Source organism: Nerophis lumbriciformis, linkage group LG17 (genome assembly GCF_033978685.3).
Source record: "Nerophis lumbriciformis linkage group LG17, RoL_Nlum_v2.1, whole genome shotgun sequence".
In the NCBI taxonomy this organism is placed as follows: Eukaryota; Metazoa; Chordata; class Actinopteri; order Syngnathiformes; family Syngnathidae; genus Nerophis; species Nerophis lumbriciformis.
In genome coordinates this window covers 3,641,181-3,659,543 of record NC_084564.2, presented here as the reverse complement: position 1 = coordinate 3,659,543, position 18,363 = coordinate 3,641,181, and the positions used below count along the sequence as shown (strand labels likewise).

General features: G+C 37.8%; 1 protein-coding gene across 1 annotated transcript in view; it reads right to left on the bottom strand.

The window, feature by feature from the left end:
- Positions 1 to 300: 300 nt before the first annotated feature.
- The window catches only part of ppp1r14ab (protein phosphatase 1, regulatory (inhibitor) subunit 14Ab), a 30,351-nt gene continuing 12,288 nt past the window's right edge, over positions 301 to 18,363 (bottom strand). Inside the window, exons 2-4 of the mRNA XM_061971971.1 lie at positions 821 to 901; positions 688 to 720; positions 301 to 628 (exon numbers count right to left, since the gene is read on the bottom strand). Of these exons, the coding sequence (XP_061827955.1) occupies positions 491 to 628; positions 688 to 720; positions 821 to 901 (252 nt within the window). The 3' untranslated portion in view covers positions 301 to 490. The remainder of the gene's footprint in view (positions 629 to 687; positions 721 to 820; positions 902 to 18,363) is intronic.

Genomic DNA, 18,363 nt, shown 5'->3' with positions numbered 1-18,363 from the left:
CCGAGGTTGCATTCACGAACCCCGGGAATTATGAGCGTCAACATTACAACTTTCATTTTTTTTAAATGTATTTTTTTTTTTTTCATATTATGAATATACGTAATTTAAATAGTCATATAAATACATGAACGTAATTTTCAATACGAAGACCAGCTTACAAAATTACATTTAATGAACAATAGGAGTTTGAAGGAGTTTTTTTTTTACGGTGTGTTTTTTTACAGGATTTTACTGTAAACCGAAAAAAAATAAAGAAATACCATATCAGGTATCACGTGCTGTTAAACAACAAAGGTTCGATATTAGCTAAAATAAAAATTAATTTTCTTTAAAATTTTTATTTTTCAAATACATTTTTAAGTTTAAAAAGAAATGTTTTGTTTGGTTGCATAAAAAGACACACATTTCTCTCCATAGATAGTGCTGCAAGGGCGGGGAGGAAGGAAGGAGTTGGGGGGGGCATTCAAAGGGAGTGGGCGCGCTTGCTTTGTCAGTGCAGCACCTCCCTGTCGGACGATCCGGGGCGGGCGGGGTAGATGTGTAGCTGCGGGAGGTCGATGCCGTCGTTGTGGAGCTCCTCTTGCTTCTGTAAGCCGTGAAGTTTCACCAGCAGCTCGCTGATGAACACCTGACACACACACACTTTTAAAAGTGTTTTAAAAGTGATGCATGCTGGGATGTTTTTACCTCCGTGTTGTTGTTACACGACTGAAGAATCTCCTGGAAAAGGAACACACACATCAAGACACAACCACACACTGATGATGATGTGTTCATGTACCCATTTGTTAATTGTTACAGCTGGTTTTGTTCTTTGTACCTGCAGTCTTTGCATCCTCTCGCCGTCCGTCTTCAGGTCCAGAAGGTGATCGATGTTCACCTCCTCGGGCATGTCCTCCTCCTGAGGAGCAGATCAAAGTCAGACACACGTTCTTTTATGAAATCGAACAAAAACTATATTGCCAAAAGGCATTGAGACTGTTTCTACAAACATTTGTGAAAGAATGGGCCGCTTTCAGTGATTTCCAACGTGTAACTGACATAGGATGCCACCTGTGCAACAAATCCAGTCGTGAAATTTCCTCGCTCCTAAATATTCCAAAGTCAACTGTCGGCTTTATTATAAGAAAATGGAAGAGTTTGGGAACAACAGCAACTCAGTCACAAAGTGGTACACGTAAACTGACAGAGAGGGGTCAGCGGATGCTGAAGCGCAAAGTGCAAAGACTTTCTGCACAGTCAGTTGCTACTAGAGATGCGTGGATAGGCAATTATTTCATCCGCAACCGCATCAGAAAGTCGTCAACCATCCGCCATCCACCCGATGTAACATTTGATCAGAACCGCACCCACCCGTTGTTATATATCTAATATAGACGATGCAAGGCATTAGTGAGGTTATAAAGCTTTTGCCTGTTAAAGAAAGGAGACTGATCCAATGCAGTGCAGACATTCGCGTGCCACGCTGTCACGACCCAGACGCACACCAGTGCGCAATCATATGGGAGCCGCGCTGAGCGCACCTCCAAGCGCGTCTCGCTGCCGGCGACGGCCGGGTATGGTCCCGACGCTCCAGCGCCATCCATTTTCAGGGCTAGTTGATTCGGCAGGTGGGTTGTTACACACTCCTTAGCGGGTTCCGACTTCCATGGCCACCGTCCTGCTGTCTATATCAACCAGGGTGAGCCCCACCCCTTTCGTGAGCGCACTGCGCGCGGAGTGACCCCTGTTACGCGCCCCCGGCAACAGGGGTGGCGGGCAGGTAAGCTGCGCGGGCGGAGCGCGTGGAGTGACCCCTGTTCCGAGCCCCCGGCCACGGGGGGTGGCGGGCAGGTAAGCTGCTTACCTGCTGCGCGTGACACCGGCCGCGGCGAAGGCGGACGAGGCGGGGTGTCGGTGCGGTGGTGACCCTGGACGTGCGTCGGGCCCTTCTCGCGGATCGCCTCAGCTACGGCTCCCGGTGGGGCCCTCTCGGGGGAAGGGGCCTCGGTCCCGGACCCCGGCGAGGCGTCCCTTCTCCGCTCCGTAAAAGTGTCCATCTCTTTTTCTTTTTTTTCTATTGTGGCATATTCTGCAGGTGCCTGCTCGTTTTTCGTATGTGGGTAACAACATTTAACTATGTATATATATTTCCCAATTGGTTTAACTGCCACCCGCCTGAATCTATTTAAAATCTAATTTTTTTTTATTTCAACCGCCCGACCCGACCCGCGGATAAAATCTAATTTTTTTTAATTTCATCCGCCCGATCCGCGAATAATCCGCGGACTCCGCGGCTGTGCCCGCAAACCGCGCATCTCTAGTTGCTACAGAGCTCCACACTTCACGTGACTTTCCAATTAGCCCACGTGCAGTACGCAGAGAGCTTCATTAAAATGGGTTTCCATGGCCGAGCAGCTGCATCTAAGCCATACATCACCAAGTCCAATGCAAAGCGTGGGATGCAGTGGTGTAAAGCACGTCGCCACTGGACTCTAGAGCAGTGGAGGCGCCTTCTCTGGAGTGATGAATTACGCTTTTCCATCTGGCAATCTGATGGACCAGTTAGGGTTTGGAGGTTGCCAGGAGAACGCTACATTTCGGACTGCATTGTGCAGAGTGTTAAATTTGGTGTAGGAAGAATTACGGATTGGGGTTGTTTTTCAGGAGTTGGCCCCTTCGTTCCAGTGAAAGGAACTTTGAATGCTCCAGGATACCAAAACATTTTGGACAATTCCATGCTCCCAACGTTGTAGGAACAGTTTGGAGCGGGGCCCCTTTCCTCTTCCAACATGACTGTGCACCAGTGCACAAAGCAAGGTCCATAAAGACATGGATGTGGATGAACTTGACTGGCCTGCACAGAGTCCTGACCTGAACCCGATAGAACACCTTTGAGATGACTGAGAGCCAGGACTTCTCCACCAACATCAGTGTGTGACCTCACCAATGCGCTTTTGGAAGAATGGTTGAAAATTCCTACAAACACACTCCGCAACCTTGTGGACAGCCTTCCCAGAAGAGTTGAAGCTGTAATAGCTGCAAAAGGTCATATTGAACCCTATGGGTTAGGAATAGGATGACACTTCAAGTTCATATGTGAGTCAAGGCAGGTGGTCAAATACTTTTGGCAATATAGTGTATTATGACAACAACAATAAGCGCGGACTCTGCCTGCACTACCTGTGTGTGCCACTAGGAGGGGGTGACGTCACAAATTGAAGCGCAGACCAGAAGATGCCTTCATGTGCGTGTGTGTAAAGCAGTGGTTCTCAAACTTTTTTTGTCATCCCCCACTTTGGACAAGGGACAGTTTTCAAGCCCCACCTGCCCCCATCGCCCCAACAGAGCGCTAATGCCAAGCTTTAACATTTTCAAATTTATTGAACATCAAGTTGTATACATTCGAACTCAATAACATAAAATAACATTAAGTTCAATAATAAATAAAATAAATGTGCAGCTGTGGTATAACTTGCATCAAGTTCAATAATAAATAAAATAACTTCCATCAAGTTCAATAATAAATAAAACAAAAGTGTTATAACTTGCATCAAGTTCAATAATAAATCAAAAAAAGTGTTATAACTTGCATCACGTTCAATAATAAATCAAAAAAAGTGTTATAACTTGCATCACGTTCAATAATAAATCAAAAAAACTGTTATAACTTGCATCAAGTTCAATAATAAATCAAAAAAAGTGTTATAACTTGCATCACGTTCAATAATAAATCAAAAAAAGTGTTATAACTTGCATCAAGTTCAATAATAAATCAAATAAAAGTGTTATAACTTGCATCAAGTTCAATAATAAATAAAAAAAAGTGTTATAACTTGCATCAAGTTCAATAATAAATCAAAGTGTTATAACTTGCATCAAGTTCAATAATAAATCAAAAAGTGTAATAACTTGCATCACGTTCAATAATAAATCAAAAAAAGTGTTATAACTTGCATCAAGTTCAATAATAAATCAAATAACTTGCATCAAGTTCAATAATAAATCAAAAAAAGTGTTATAACTTGCATCAAGTTCAATAAAAAAAAAGTGTTATAACTTGCATCAAGTTCAATAATAAATCAAATAAAAGTGTTATAACTTGCATCAAGTTCAATAATAAATCAAATAACTTGCATCAAGTTCAATAATAAATCAAAAAAAGTGTTATAACTTGCATCAAGTTCAATAATAAATAAAACAAAAGTGTTATAACTTGCATCAAGTTCAATAATAAATAAAACAAAAGTGTTATAACTTGCATCAAGTTCAATAATAAATCAAAAAAGTGTTATAACTTGCATCAAGTTCAATAATAAATAAAATAACTTGCATCAAGTTCAATAATAAATACAATAAAAGTGCCACTTTGCAATCTTTGCAAAACAAAAAAGGAGGAGCTATGCATTTGGCAAGACAGGGCAAGTGACAGCACTTTCCCCCAGGAGAGCCACCTTGCTTCACTGTGAAACAGCACGGCTGTATGATCAGCTCCCATTTCCTCACACAGTGCAGAGAACAGTCGCGCTTTCAGTGGTCGTGTTTTGATCAAATTTACCGCGCTCACAACATCTGTTAAAACCTCATTGAGTTCGGGGCTGAGCTGCCTTGACGCGAGTGCTTCCCGGTGAATGACACAGTGTGTGCCCGTCACATTTTTGTTTCTCTGCAGGCGCTGGCTCTGGCTCGACGACCTTTGAGGTGCGAGTCACAAATGTATATATTTGTGTAATTGTGATCCACACATTAGCCTGCTACCCATCCGCGCGAAAGTTTGTTCCGCTTAGCCCCGCCCCCATTAGTTACTGTTGCTATGTCTGTCAAACTTTCGCTCGTAACGAGAAATATAAAGCCTACAGTAAAAATAAGTACCGGTAATTTCCATTTATTTATATAGCGGATTTCACAGACAGAATCACAAAGTGATTTACAGTGTGTATAGAAAATGAAAGCTTAGTAAAAAAAAAAATCTAAGAATATAATAATTAAAAAAAAAAATTTAAAGTGAAATTTCCTCCCGTTCCTCGCGCCCCACCTGTCATGTCTCTATTCCCCACCAGTGGGGCGCGCCCCACACTTTGAGAAACGCTGGTGTAAAGGACATACTTCGAATTGCACACACACACACATAGTATGTGTTTATTTGTCATTCCTTGCCCCTAATTACTGTTTCCTGTCGTTTCCCTGCAGCCTCTTCTCCATATATGGTCAACAGGAAGCACACGTTACATTACAGGTAAATTGTGTGTGAGCGAGCGAGAGAGAGAGAGAGAGAGAGATCAATCAGCTGATCTGGAATGCATTTGGGTTGATTATTGATTAGTTGTTATAGTCAACGTTCTCACGTCGTAAGTGTGTTGTCGGTTGGGTGCTAGGCTCCGCCCCCTGTTGTTTATCAGCTGCAGACATCAGCGTGATGTCATCATGACTAACTAGCGAAAGTGTGTGTGTTTGCGTTATTGTTCAATGACTGATGTGGTGTCAGCAAGTGTCTCTGCGCACACACACACGTACACGCACTCTAATCTGTGTGTTGATCTTTGTCAGCTTTATAATAGAAGCTCCAATTGACCTCGTTGGCTTAGTTTGTGTATTGTGTGTGCTAGAGATGCGCGGATAGGCAATTTATTTCATCCGCAACCGCGTCAGAAAGTCGTCAACCATCCGCCATCCACCCGATGTAACGTTTGATCAGAACTGCACCCGCCCGCCATCCGCCCGCACCCGCCCGAAGTTTTATTTACGGAGGCAATAATTGAGCATGGATTTCCAATCGCACTGGCTGATCACATGGGACAGTTAAATGTTTGTAATGCAACCTTTAAAAATCATTACGCGGTGATCGCGGTCCCAAAAATAAACTTTTCTTGCATGATAATGTCCAGAAAAATTCGCTTTCTATTACTATAGAGTCCTTTTAACGAATGAGTTTGATGGTTTATCACAAACCTTAAATGAAAGAAGTCCTTTGTTCTCCTGCACCATGCATGCGCGCGTGCGCTTTGGCCTTGCTTCGTGTTTGGTGCGCAATCCTGTCGGCTGTATTTCACAGCACGACATACTGTTAAAAGTGTTTATACTATTTATGCTTTCAAGTCCAAGTTGAAGAAATCTTGTTAAATGTTGACAGCATAACTACCAAAATACAGAAGTATGTCCTTAATATTTTTGCAGTGCTATTTCTGTTGAAAAGTTAAAATGATTACATTAGAGATGTGATGTGCCACTTTTCAAGTGTCTGATGGCTTCAATTAATTTTCATTCATTTTTCATATTTTGAATTCTTTTGAAAGGCTTACAAAAAAACTACATTTGAATTGTAATTCCATGCTATTGACAGGACTATTAATTTTAATGAAGTTAGCTTACCATGTTTACAGTATGATAATTGTGATAGAAATGTGAATTTTAGGCACAGAATATTTTTTACAATTGAACAAGGCAGTAGATTATACAAGCTTGGACAGAAAGTTAATAATGACACCAATTTTTTTTTTTAATGGAATTGTTTAGTACTGTTTTACCATTTGTTTACTGTAAAAAGTGTTTATACTGTTTATACTTTCAATTAACATATTGAAGTCTTGTGAAAGGTTGACAGGATAACTGGCATTAACTGTCAAAATAATTTCAAACTATTGAAGTTAGCTTACAGAATAAACATGCCAATCAACCCATATGATTTTTGCTGTAATATTTTTGTTTTGAAAAGTCACTGTGACTGATAGAAAAGTGATGGTTTTAGCAACATTTTAACCTGTCTGAATGCTAATAATCATTTTGCGTCGGGGGGGCGAAGCCCTGAACCCTCCACCAGGACTTTGTCCTGGACCTACCGGGGCCTGCGGCCCTTGGACCCTGGCTACTAGGTTTTTCTGATTTCAAAAGTTGGCAGGTATGGCGAGGTTATAAAGCTTTTGCCTGTTAAAGAAAGGAGACTGATCCAATGCAGCACAGACTTGCGCGTGCCACGCTGTCACGACCCAGACGCACACCAGTGCGCAATCATACACTGTTGTGGCATATGCTGCAGGTGCCTGCTCGTTTTTCGTATGTGGGTAACAACATTTAACTATGTATATATATTTCCCAATTGGTTTAACTGCCACCCGCAAAAAAAAAAAAAAATCTAATTAATCCGCCCGACCCGACCCGCGCGCGGATAAAATCTTATTTTTTTTAATTTCATCCGCCCGATACTCCGCGGTTGTGCCCGCAAACCGCGCATCTCTAGTGTGTGCGTGTGCGGCGAGGCGAGGCACACACACCCCAGCTAAGTCCACATGTACACAGATATTACTACAAGTGCACATATTTCTACCTGCCAGGGTCAAATGCAGCCGTTAGGCCAATCAGAAGCATTAAAAGAATGATCAGGTCAAGCCAATCAAGTGACGTGTTTGCCAATATGATCGCTTTTAAAGTTCCAACTGGCGATGACATCATTGATCATGATCAAAAAGATGGAATTAATTATGATTATGTTGTAGATGTGTGTTATTGCTACATGGATGTGTGTGTGTGTTGTGACTGGTGACATATGGAACCATCCCCCCTTTTCTTGTCCCCTCCCCCGGCCGATACACACGCACACACACACACACACACACACACACACACACACACACACACACACACACACACACACAGATGTCTTACTAAATCAATAGCACTAATAGCTGTTGGCGTCCGTCTTCTTTGTCCTCTTCCCGTTTCGGTTGGGCCTCATTTGCATGTTGCACTGATTGGCTATCACTTTAACGACATCATCAATTACAGCGGAGAGACGATTTGCTCTCCGTGGACGAAAAGCGGCGCTGAGCGTTGGCGTGACGTCACCAGCTTGGCGTGGCTAGCTGCCGTGACCTCTGACCTCTTCGCTCGGCTGGCTGATGTGGACGGTGACTTTGTGTGACATCTCCGTTCGCCAAGTAAAACTTTACCCGGGCGACGCACTCATGCACAGCGAATCGTACGCACACACACACACACACACACACACAATGCTTTGTCTGCGCCCATTGCCGTTTTGTTTTCAAGTGTAAAAAGAAGCAAAGCTGTGTTGATAGCATGTATTCATGCATGCTGACTTCCTGGGAACAATATTAGTCGTCATTGGTCGTGTATGTCTGACAGGAAATGAACCAAACAGGCAGATGTGATTATCTATTTATCACCGGACACTCATTACCTGGCTAATATCAGGGGACAAATGATAGGCTTCATCTATTATGCAAGTGTGTGTGTGTGTGTGTGTGTGTGTGTGTGTGTGTGTGTGTGTGTGTGTGTGTGTGTGTGTGTGTGTGTGTGTGTGTGTGTGTGGACCAGAAAATGCTTTGTCCACGCTGGCATCATCAATCTGAATCCTCATTTTCATTTTCCTAATTGTGACACATGAATAGCACCGCCCCTCTCAGAGGTCCAGGTGTGTCAAGCAAATGCACTGTGGTTGTGGCTTAAAGATTTTAGGAAAGAGAAGATTCTTATTTATTTATTTATATATGATCCATATTTATCCCAAATTTACCTCATCCATCATTAATATTTATCCATCCATTTGTTCTATTCATCTATTATCAAGTAGATAAGTGTGTAAAAGTGTGCTTCTACAGCTGGTTCTATCTTTAGAACTGAGTGGTAATCCTCCAATTGACCCAAAACAACCAGAACCAAACAAAACAAGTAAACAACAATGACCAAACAAAAAGAAATAGACAACCAGAACCAAACAAGAGCCAAACAAAGATAGGTAAACAACCAGAACCAAGGAGGAACCAAACAAAAATAAGTAAACAACCAGAACCAAACCAAAAGTAGACAACAACAACCAAATATAAATAGGTTAACAACCAGAACCAAACCAAAATAAGTAGACAACCAGAACCAAAGAAGAACCAAACAAAAATAAGTATAAACAACCAGAACCAAACAAAAACTAAACAACCAGAATCAAACAAAAAGAAGTAGACAACCAGAACTAAAGAAGAACACAACAAAAAGAAGTAAACAACCAGAACCAAACAAAAAGTAGACAACCAGAACCAAAAAAGAACCAAACAAAAAAAAAGTAAACAACCAAAACCAAACAAAAAACAAACAACCAGAACCAAACACAAATAAGTGGACAACCAGAACTGAACAAGAACCACACAAAAAGAAGTAGACAACCAGAATTAAACAAAAAACAAACAACCGTAACCAAACCAAAAGTAGACAACAACAACCCACACAAAAAGAAATAAACAAACCAGAATCAAACAAAAACCAAACAACAACCAAACAAAAATAAGACAACCAGAACCAAACAATAAGTAAATAATCAGAAACCAAACAACCAGAACCAACCAAGAACCAAACAAAAAGAAGTAAACAAACAGAATCAAACACGAACCAAACAAAAAGAAGTACACAACCAGAACCAAACAAGAACTAAACAAAAACCAAACAAGAACCGAACAAAAATAAGTAGACAACCAGAACCAAAGAAGAACCAAACAAAAATAAGTAGACAACCAGAACGAAAGAAGAACCAAACAAAAATAAGTAAACAACCAGAACCAAACAAGAATCAAACAAAAAGAAGTAGACAACCAGAACGAAACAAAAACCAAACAACCAGAACCAAACACAAATAAGTGGACAACCAGAACTGAACAAGAACCACACAAAAAGAAGTAGACAACCAGAATTAAACAAAAAACAAACACCCGGAACCAAACCAAAAGTAGACAACAAGAACCAAATATAAATAGGTTAACAACCAGAACCAAACCAACATAAGTAGACAACCAGAACCAAAGAAGAACCAAACAAAAATAAGTAAACAACCAGAACCAAACAAAAACCAAACAACCAGAACCAAACAAGAATAAAACAATAAGAAGTAGACAACCAGAACCGAAGAACACAACAAAAATAAGTGAACAACCAGAACCAAGCAATAACCAAACAAAAAGTAGACAACCAGAACCAAAAGAGAACCAAACAAAAAAAAGTAAACAACCAGAACCAAACAAAAATAAGTGGACAACCAGAACCGAACAAGAACCACACAAAAAGAAGTAGACAACCAGAATTAAACAAAACAAACACCTGGAACCAAACCAAAAGTAGACAACAAGAACCAAATATAAATAGGTTAACAACCAGAACCAAACCAAAATAAGTAGACAACCAGAACCAAAGAAGAACCAAACAAAAATAAGTAAACAACCAGAACCAAACAAAAACTAAACAACCAGAACCAAACAAGAATCAAACAAAAATAAGTAGACAACCAGAACCAAACAAGAGCCAAACAAAGATAGGTAAACAACCAGAACCAAGCAGGAACCAAACAAAAATAAGTAAACAACCAGAATTAAACAAACAACCAGAACCAAACCAAATGTAGACAACAAGAACCAAATATAAATAGGTTAACAACCAGAACCGAACCAAAATAAGTAGACAACAAGAACCAAAGAAGAACCAAACAAAAATAAGTAAACAACCAGAACCAAACAAAAACTAAACAACCAGAACCAAACAAGAATCAAACAAAAAGAAGTAGACAACCAGAACTAAAGAAGAACACAACAAAAAGAAGTAAACAACCAGAACCAAACAAAAAGTAGACAACCAGAACCAAAAAAGAACCAAACAAAAAAAAGTAAACAACCAAAACCAAACAAAAAACAAACAACCAGAACCAAACACAAATAAGTGGACAACCAGAACTGAACAAGAACCACACAAAAAGAAGTAGACAACCGGAATTAAACAAAAAACAAACAACCGGAACCAAACCAAAAGTAGACAACAAGAACCAAATATAAATAGGTTAACAACCAGAACCAAACCAAAATAAGTAGACAACCAGAACCAAAGAAGAACCAAACAAAAATAAGTAAACAACCAGAACCAAGCAGGAACCAAACAAAAATAAGTAAACAACCAGAATTAAACAAACAACCAGAACCAAACCAAAAGTAGACAACAAGAACCAAATATAAATAGGTTAACAACCAGAACCAAACCAAAATAAGTAGACAACCAGAACCAAAGAAGAACCAAACAAAAATAAGTATAAACAATCAGAACCAAACAAAAACTAAACAACCAGAACCAAACAAGAATCAAACAAAAAGAAGTAGACAACCAGAACTAAAGAAGAACACAACAAAAAGAAGTAAACAACCAGAACCAAACAAAAAGTAGACAACCAGAACCAAACAAAAAAAAGGAAACAACCAAAACCAAACAAAAAACAAACAACCAGAACCAAACACAAATAAGTGGACAACCAGAACTGAACAAGAACCACACAAAAAGAAGTAGACAACCAGAATTAAACAAAAAACAAACAACCGTAACCAAACCAAAAGTAGACAACAACAACCCACACAAAAAGAAATAAACAAACCAGAATCAAACAAAAACCAAACAACAACCAAACAAAAATAAGACAACCAGAACCAAACAATAAGTAAATAATCAGAAACCAAACAACCAGAACCAACCAAGAACCAAACAAAAAGAAGTAAACAAACAGAATCAAACACGAACCAAACAAAAAGAAGTAGACAACCAGAACCAAACAAAAAGTAGACAACCAGAACCAAACTGGAACCAAACAAAAAGAAGTAGACAACCAGAACCAAACAAGAACTAAACAAAAACCAAACAAGAACCGAACAAAAATAAGTAGACAACCAGAACCAAAGAAGAACCAAACAAAAATAAGTAGACAACCAGAACCAAAGAAGAACCAAATAAAAATAAGTAAACAACCAGAACCAAACAAGAATCAAACAAAAAGAAGTAGACAACCAGAACGAAACAAAAACCAAACAACCAGAACCAAACACAAATAAGTGGACAACCAGAACTGAACAAGAACCACACAAAAAGAAGTAGACAACCAGAATTAAACAAAAAACAAACAACCGGAACCAAACCAAAAGTAGTCCACAAGAACCAAATATAAATAGGTTAACAACCAGAACCAAACCAAAATAAGTAGACAACCAGAACCAAAGAAGAACCAAACAAAAATAGGTAAACAACCAGAACCAAACAAGAATCAAACAAAAAGAAGTAGACAACCAGAACTAAACAAAAACCAAACAACCAGAACCAAACACAAATAAGTGGACAACAAGAACCACACAAAAAGAAGTAGACAACCAGACTTAAACAAAAAAACAAACAACCGGAACCAAACCAAAAGTAGGCAACATGAACCAAATATAAATAGGTTAACAACCAGAACCAAACCAAAATAAGTAGACAACCAGAACCAAAGAAGAACCAAACAAAAATAAGTAAACAACCAGAACCAAACAATAACCAAACAAAAACTAGACAACCAGAACCAAAAAAGAACCAAACAAAAAAAGTAAACAACCAGAACCAAACATGAATAAGTGGACAACCAGAACCAAGCAAGAACCAAACAAAAATAAACAAGAACCAAACAAAAATAAGTAAACAACCAGAATTAAACAAAAAACAACAAGAACCAAACCAAAAGTAGATAACAAGAACCAAATATAAATAGGTTAACAACCAGAACCAAACCAAAATAAATAGACAACCAGAACCAAAGAAGAACCAAACAAAAATAGGTAAACAACCAGAATCAAACAAAAAGAAGTAGACAACCAGAACTAAACAAAAACCAAACAACCAGAACCAAACACAAATAAGTGGACAACCAGAACTGAACAAGAACCACACAAAAAGAAGTAGACAACCAGAATTAAACAAAAAAACAAACAACCGGAACCAAACCAAAAGTAGACAACAAGAACCAAATATAAATAGGTTAACAACCAGAACCAAACCAAAATAAGTAGACAACCAGAACTAAAGAAGAACCAAACAAAAATAAGTAAACAACCAGAACCAAACAATAACCAAACAAAAACTAGACAACCAGAACCAAAAAAGAACCAAACAAAAAAAAGTAAACAACCAGAACCAAACATAAATAAGTGGACAACCAGAACCAAGCAAGAACCAAACAAAAATAGACAACAAGAACCAAACAAAAATAAGTAAACAACCAGAATTAAACAAAAAACAACAAGAACCAAACCAAAAGTAGATAACAAGAACCAAATATAAATAGGTTAACAACCAGAACCAAACAAAAATAAGTAAACAACCAGAATCAAACAAAAAGAAGTAGACAACCAGAACTAAACAAAAACCAAACAACCAGAACCAAACACAAATAAGTGGACAACCAGAACTGAACAAGAACCACACAAAAAGAAGTAGACAACCAGAATTAAACAAAAAACAAACAACTGGAACCAAACCAAAAGTAGACAACAAGAACTAAATATAAATAGGTTAACAACCAGAACCAAACCAAAATAAGTAGACAACCAGAACCAAAGAAGAACCAAACAAAAATAAGTAAACAACCAGAACCAAACAATAACCAAACAAAAACTAGACAACCAGAACCAAAAGAGAACCAAACAAAAAAAAGTAAACAACCAGAACCAAACATGAATAAGTGGACAACCAGAACCAAGCAAGAACCAAACAAAAATAGACAACAAGAACCAAACAAAAATAAGTAAACAACCAGAATTAAACAAAAAACAGCAACAAGAACCAAACCAAAAGTAGATAACAAGAACCAAATATAAATAGGTTAACAACCAGAACCAAACCAAAATAAGTAGACAACCAGAACCAAAGAAGAACCAAACAAAAAGAAGTAAACAACCAGAATCAAACAAAAAGAAGTAGACAACCAGAACGAAACAAAAACCAAACAACCAGAACCAAACACAAATAAGTGGACAACCAGAACTGAACAAGAACCACACAAAAAGAAGTAGACAACCAGAATTAAACAAAAAACAAACAACCGGAACCAAACCAAAAGTAGACAACAAGAACTAAATATAAATAGGTTAACAACCAGAACCAAACCAAAATAAGTAGACAACCAGAACCAAACAAAAATAAGTAAACAACCAGAACCAAACAATAACCAAACAAAAAAAAGTAAACAACCAGAACCAAACATAAATAAGTGGACAACCAGAACCGAACAAGAACCACACAAAAAGAAGTAGACAACCAGAACCAACCAAAAACCAAACAAATGGAAATGCTGATTATCGCTAGACACCGACTCCTATTTAATAATACCACCTTAACATTTGACAACCAAACAATTATACACCTATTTAATAATACCACCTTAACATTTGACAACCAAACAATTACACACCTATTTAATAATACCACCTTAACATTTGACAACCAAACAATTACACACCTATTTAATAATACCACCTTAACATTTGACAACCAAACAATTACACACCTATTTAATAATACCACCTTAACATTTGACAACCTAACAATTATACACCTATTTAATAATACCACCTTAACATTTGACAACCAAACAATTACACACCTATTTAATAATACCACCTTAACATTTGACAACCAAACAATTATACACCTATTTAATAATACCACCTTAACATTTGACAACCAAACAATTACACACCTATTTAATAATACCACCTTAACATTTGACAACCAAACAATTACACACCTATTTAATAATTGTATATGCTGAGATCATTATTCATGCGTTCGATACGTCTCAGCTCCATGACTGTAACGTAATATTTTCGTGTCTCCCTATGTCTAGCATGAAAAGATTACAGTTGGTACACATCTGCAGTCCCCTCCAAGGTTTCTCATTGTGTCCCATTGGGTTGAATGTTTTCTTGCCCTGATGTGGGATCTGAGCCAAGGATGTTGTTGTAGCTTGTGCAGCCCTTTGAGACACTTGTGATTTAGGGCTATATAAATACACTTAGATTGATTTATCAACAACCAGAAACAAAACAAGAACTGAACAAAAATAAGTAAACAACCAGAACCAAATAAAAAATAATAAAAGAACCAAAGAAAAATCAAGACCAGAACCAAACAAAAATAAGTAGACAAACAGAACCAAACAACCAGAACCAAAACAATAAGTAGGCAACAAGAACCAAACAAAAATAGGTAAACAACCAGAACCAAAGAAATCCAAACAACCAGAACCAAACAAAAAGAAGTAGAAAACAAAAACAAAACTAGAAACAAACAAAATGTAGACAACCATAACCAAACAAAAATAAGTAGACAACAAGAACAAAACTAGAACCAAGCAAAGTAGACAACGAGAACCAAACAACCAGAACCACACAAAATGAAGTAGACAACAAAAACCCACACAAAAAGAAATAAACAAACCAGAATCAAACAAAAACCAAACAACAACAACCAAACAAAAAGTAGACAACCATAACCAAACAAAAATAAGTAGACAACAAGAACAAAACTAGAACCAAACAACCAGAACCAAACAAAATGAAGTAGACAACAAAAACCCACACAAAAAGAAATAAACAAACCAGAATCAAACAAAAACCAAACAACAACCAAACAAAAATAAGACAACCAGAACCAAACAATAAGTAAATAATCAGAAACCAAACAACCAGAACCAACCAAGAACCAAACAAAAAGAAGTAAACAAACAGAATCAAACACGAACCAAACAAAAAGAAGTAGACAACCAGAACCAAACAAAAAGTAGACAACCAGAACCAAACTGGAACCAAACAAAAAGAAGTAGACAACCAGAACCAAACAAGAACTAAACAAAAACCAAACAAGAACTGAACAAAAATAAGTAGACAACCAGACCCAAACAAGAACCAAACAAAAATAAGTAAACAAACGGAACCAAACAAAAACAAAAAAAAACCAGAATCAAACAAGAACCAAACAAAAAGGAGTAGACAACAAGAACAGAACTAGAACCAAACAAAAAGTAGACAACCAGAACCAAACAAAAAGAAGTAGACAACCAGAACCAAACAAAAAGTAGACAACCAGAACCAAACTGGAACCAAACAAAAAGTAGACAACCAGAACCAAACTGGAACCAAACAAAAAGTAGACAACCAGAACCAAACTGGAACCAAACAAAAAGAAGTAGACAACCAGAACCAAACAAGAACTAAACAAAAACCAAACAAGAACCGAACAAAAATAAGTAGACAACCAGAACCAAAGAAGAACCAAACAAAAATAAGTAAACAACCAGACCCAAACAAGAACCAAACAAAAATAAGTAAACAAACGGAACCAAACAAAAAACAGAATCAAACAAGAACCAAACAAAAAGGAGTAGACAACCAGAACAAAACTAGAAACAAACAAAAAGTAGACAACCAGAACCAAACTGGAACCAAACAAAAAGAAGTAGACAACCAGAACCAAACTATAACCAAACAAGAACCAAACAAAAAGTAGACAACCAGAAGCAAACTACAACCAAACAAGAACCGAACAAAAAGAAGTAGACAATTAGAACCAAACTACAACCAAACAAAAAGAAGTAGACAACCAGAACCAAAGAAGAACCAAACAAAAATAAGTAAACAACCAGACCCAAACAAGAACCAAACAAAAATAAGTAAACAAACGGAACCAAACAAAAACCAAAAAAACAGAATCAAACAAGAACCAAACAAAAAGGAGTAGACAACCAGAACAAAACTAGAAACAAACAAAAAGTAGACAACCAGAACCAAACTGGAACCAAACAAAAAGAAGTAGACAACCAGAACCAAACTACAACCAAACAAGAACCAAACAAAAGTAGACAACCAGAAGCAAACTACAACCAAACAAGAACCGAACAAAAAGAAGTAGACAATTAGAACCAAACTACAACCAAACAAAAAGAAGTAGACAACCAGAACCAAACAAGAACCAATCAAAAATAAGCAAACAACCAGAACCAAAGAAGAACCAAACAAAAAGAAGTAAACCTGAGAGGATCACTTCTTGTTTTCCTCTCAGAAGAAGAAGACATGAGAGCCTGCAGCATTTTATGTGCTGTCACTTGGATTTAGTCTGACATCAACATCAACACTATCTATCAACTAGTAGGAATCAACACTATCTTACTGTGGAACTTTACTATCAACTAGTAGGAATCAACACTATCTTACTGTGGAACTTTACTATCAACTAGTAGGAATCAACACTATCTTACTGTGGAACTTTACTATCAACTAGTAGGAATCAACACTATCTTACTGTGGAACTTTACTATCAACTATCAGGAATCAACACTATCTTACTGTGGAACTTTACTATCAACTAGTAGGAATCAACACTATCTTACTGTGGAACTTTACTATCAACTAGTAGGAATCAACACTATCTTACTGTGGAACTTTACTATCAACTAGTAGGAATCAACACTATCTTACTGTGGAACTTTACTATCAACTAGTAGGAATCAACACTATCTTACTGTGGAACTTTACTATCAACTATCAGGAATCAACACTATCTTACTGTGGAACTTTACTATCAACTAGTAGGAATCAACACTATCTTACTGTGGAACTTTACTATCAACTAGTAGGAATCAACACTATCTTACTGTGGAACTTTACTATCAACTAGTAGGAATCAACACTATCTTACTGTGGAACTTTACTATCAACTAGTAGGAATCAACACTATCTTACTGTGGAACTTTACTATCAACTAGTAGGAATCAACACTATCTTACTGTGGAACTTTACTATCAGGAATCTTTCATTTGCTACATGCTAATCTTCTTCAGCACACGTTAGCATTCTTCTTCATCACACGTTAGCATTCTTCTTCATCACACGTTAGCATTCTTCTTCATCACACGTTAGCATTCTTTTTCATCACACAATAGCATTATTCTTCATCTCACGTTAGCATTCTTTTTCATCACACGTTAGCATTCTTCTTCATCACACGTTAGCATTCTTCTTCATCACACGTTAGCATTCTTCTTCATCACACGTTAGCATTCTTCTTCATCACACGTTAGCATTCTTCTTCATCACACGTTAGCATTCTTTTTCATCACACAATAGCATTATTCTTCATCACACGTTAGCATTCTTCTTCATCACACGTTAGCATTCTTCTTCATCACACGTTAGCATTCTTCTTCATCACACGTTAGCATTCTTCTTCATCACACGTTAGCATTCTTCTTCATCACACGTTAGCATTCTTCTTCATCACACGTTAGCGTTCTTCTTCATCACACGTTAGCATTATTCTTCATCATACGTTAGCATTCTTCTTCATCATACGTTAGCATTCTTCTTTATCATACGTTAGCATTCTTCTTTATCACACGTTAGCATTCTTTTTCATCACACGTTAGCATTCTTCTTTATCATATGTTAGCATTCTTCTTTATCACACTTTAGCGTTCTTTGTCACACGTTAGCGTTCTTGGTGATCGCACGTTAGCGTTTTTGGTGATCGCACATTAGCGTTCTTTGTCATCGAACGTTA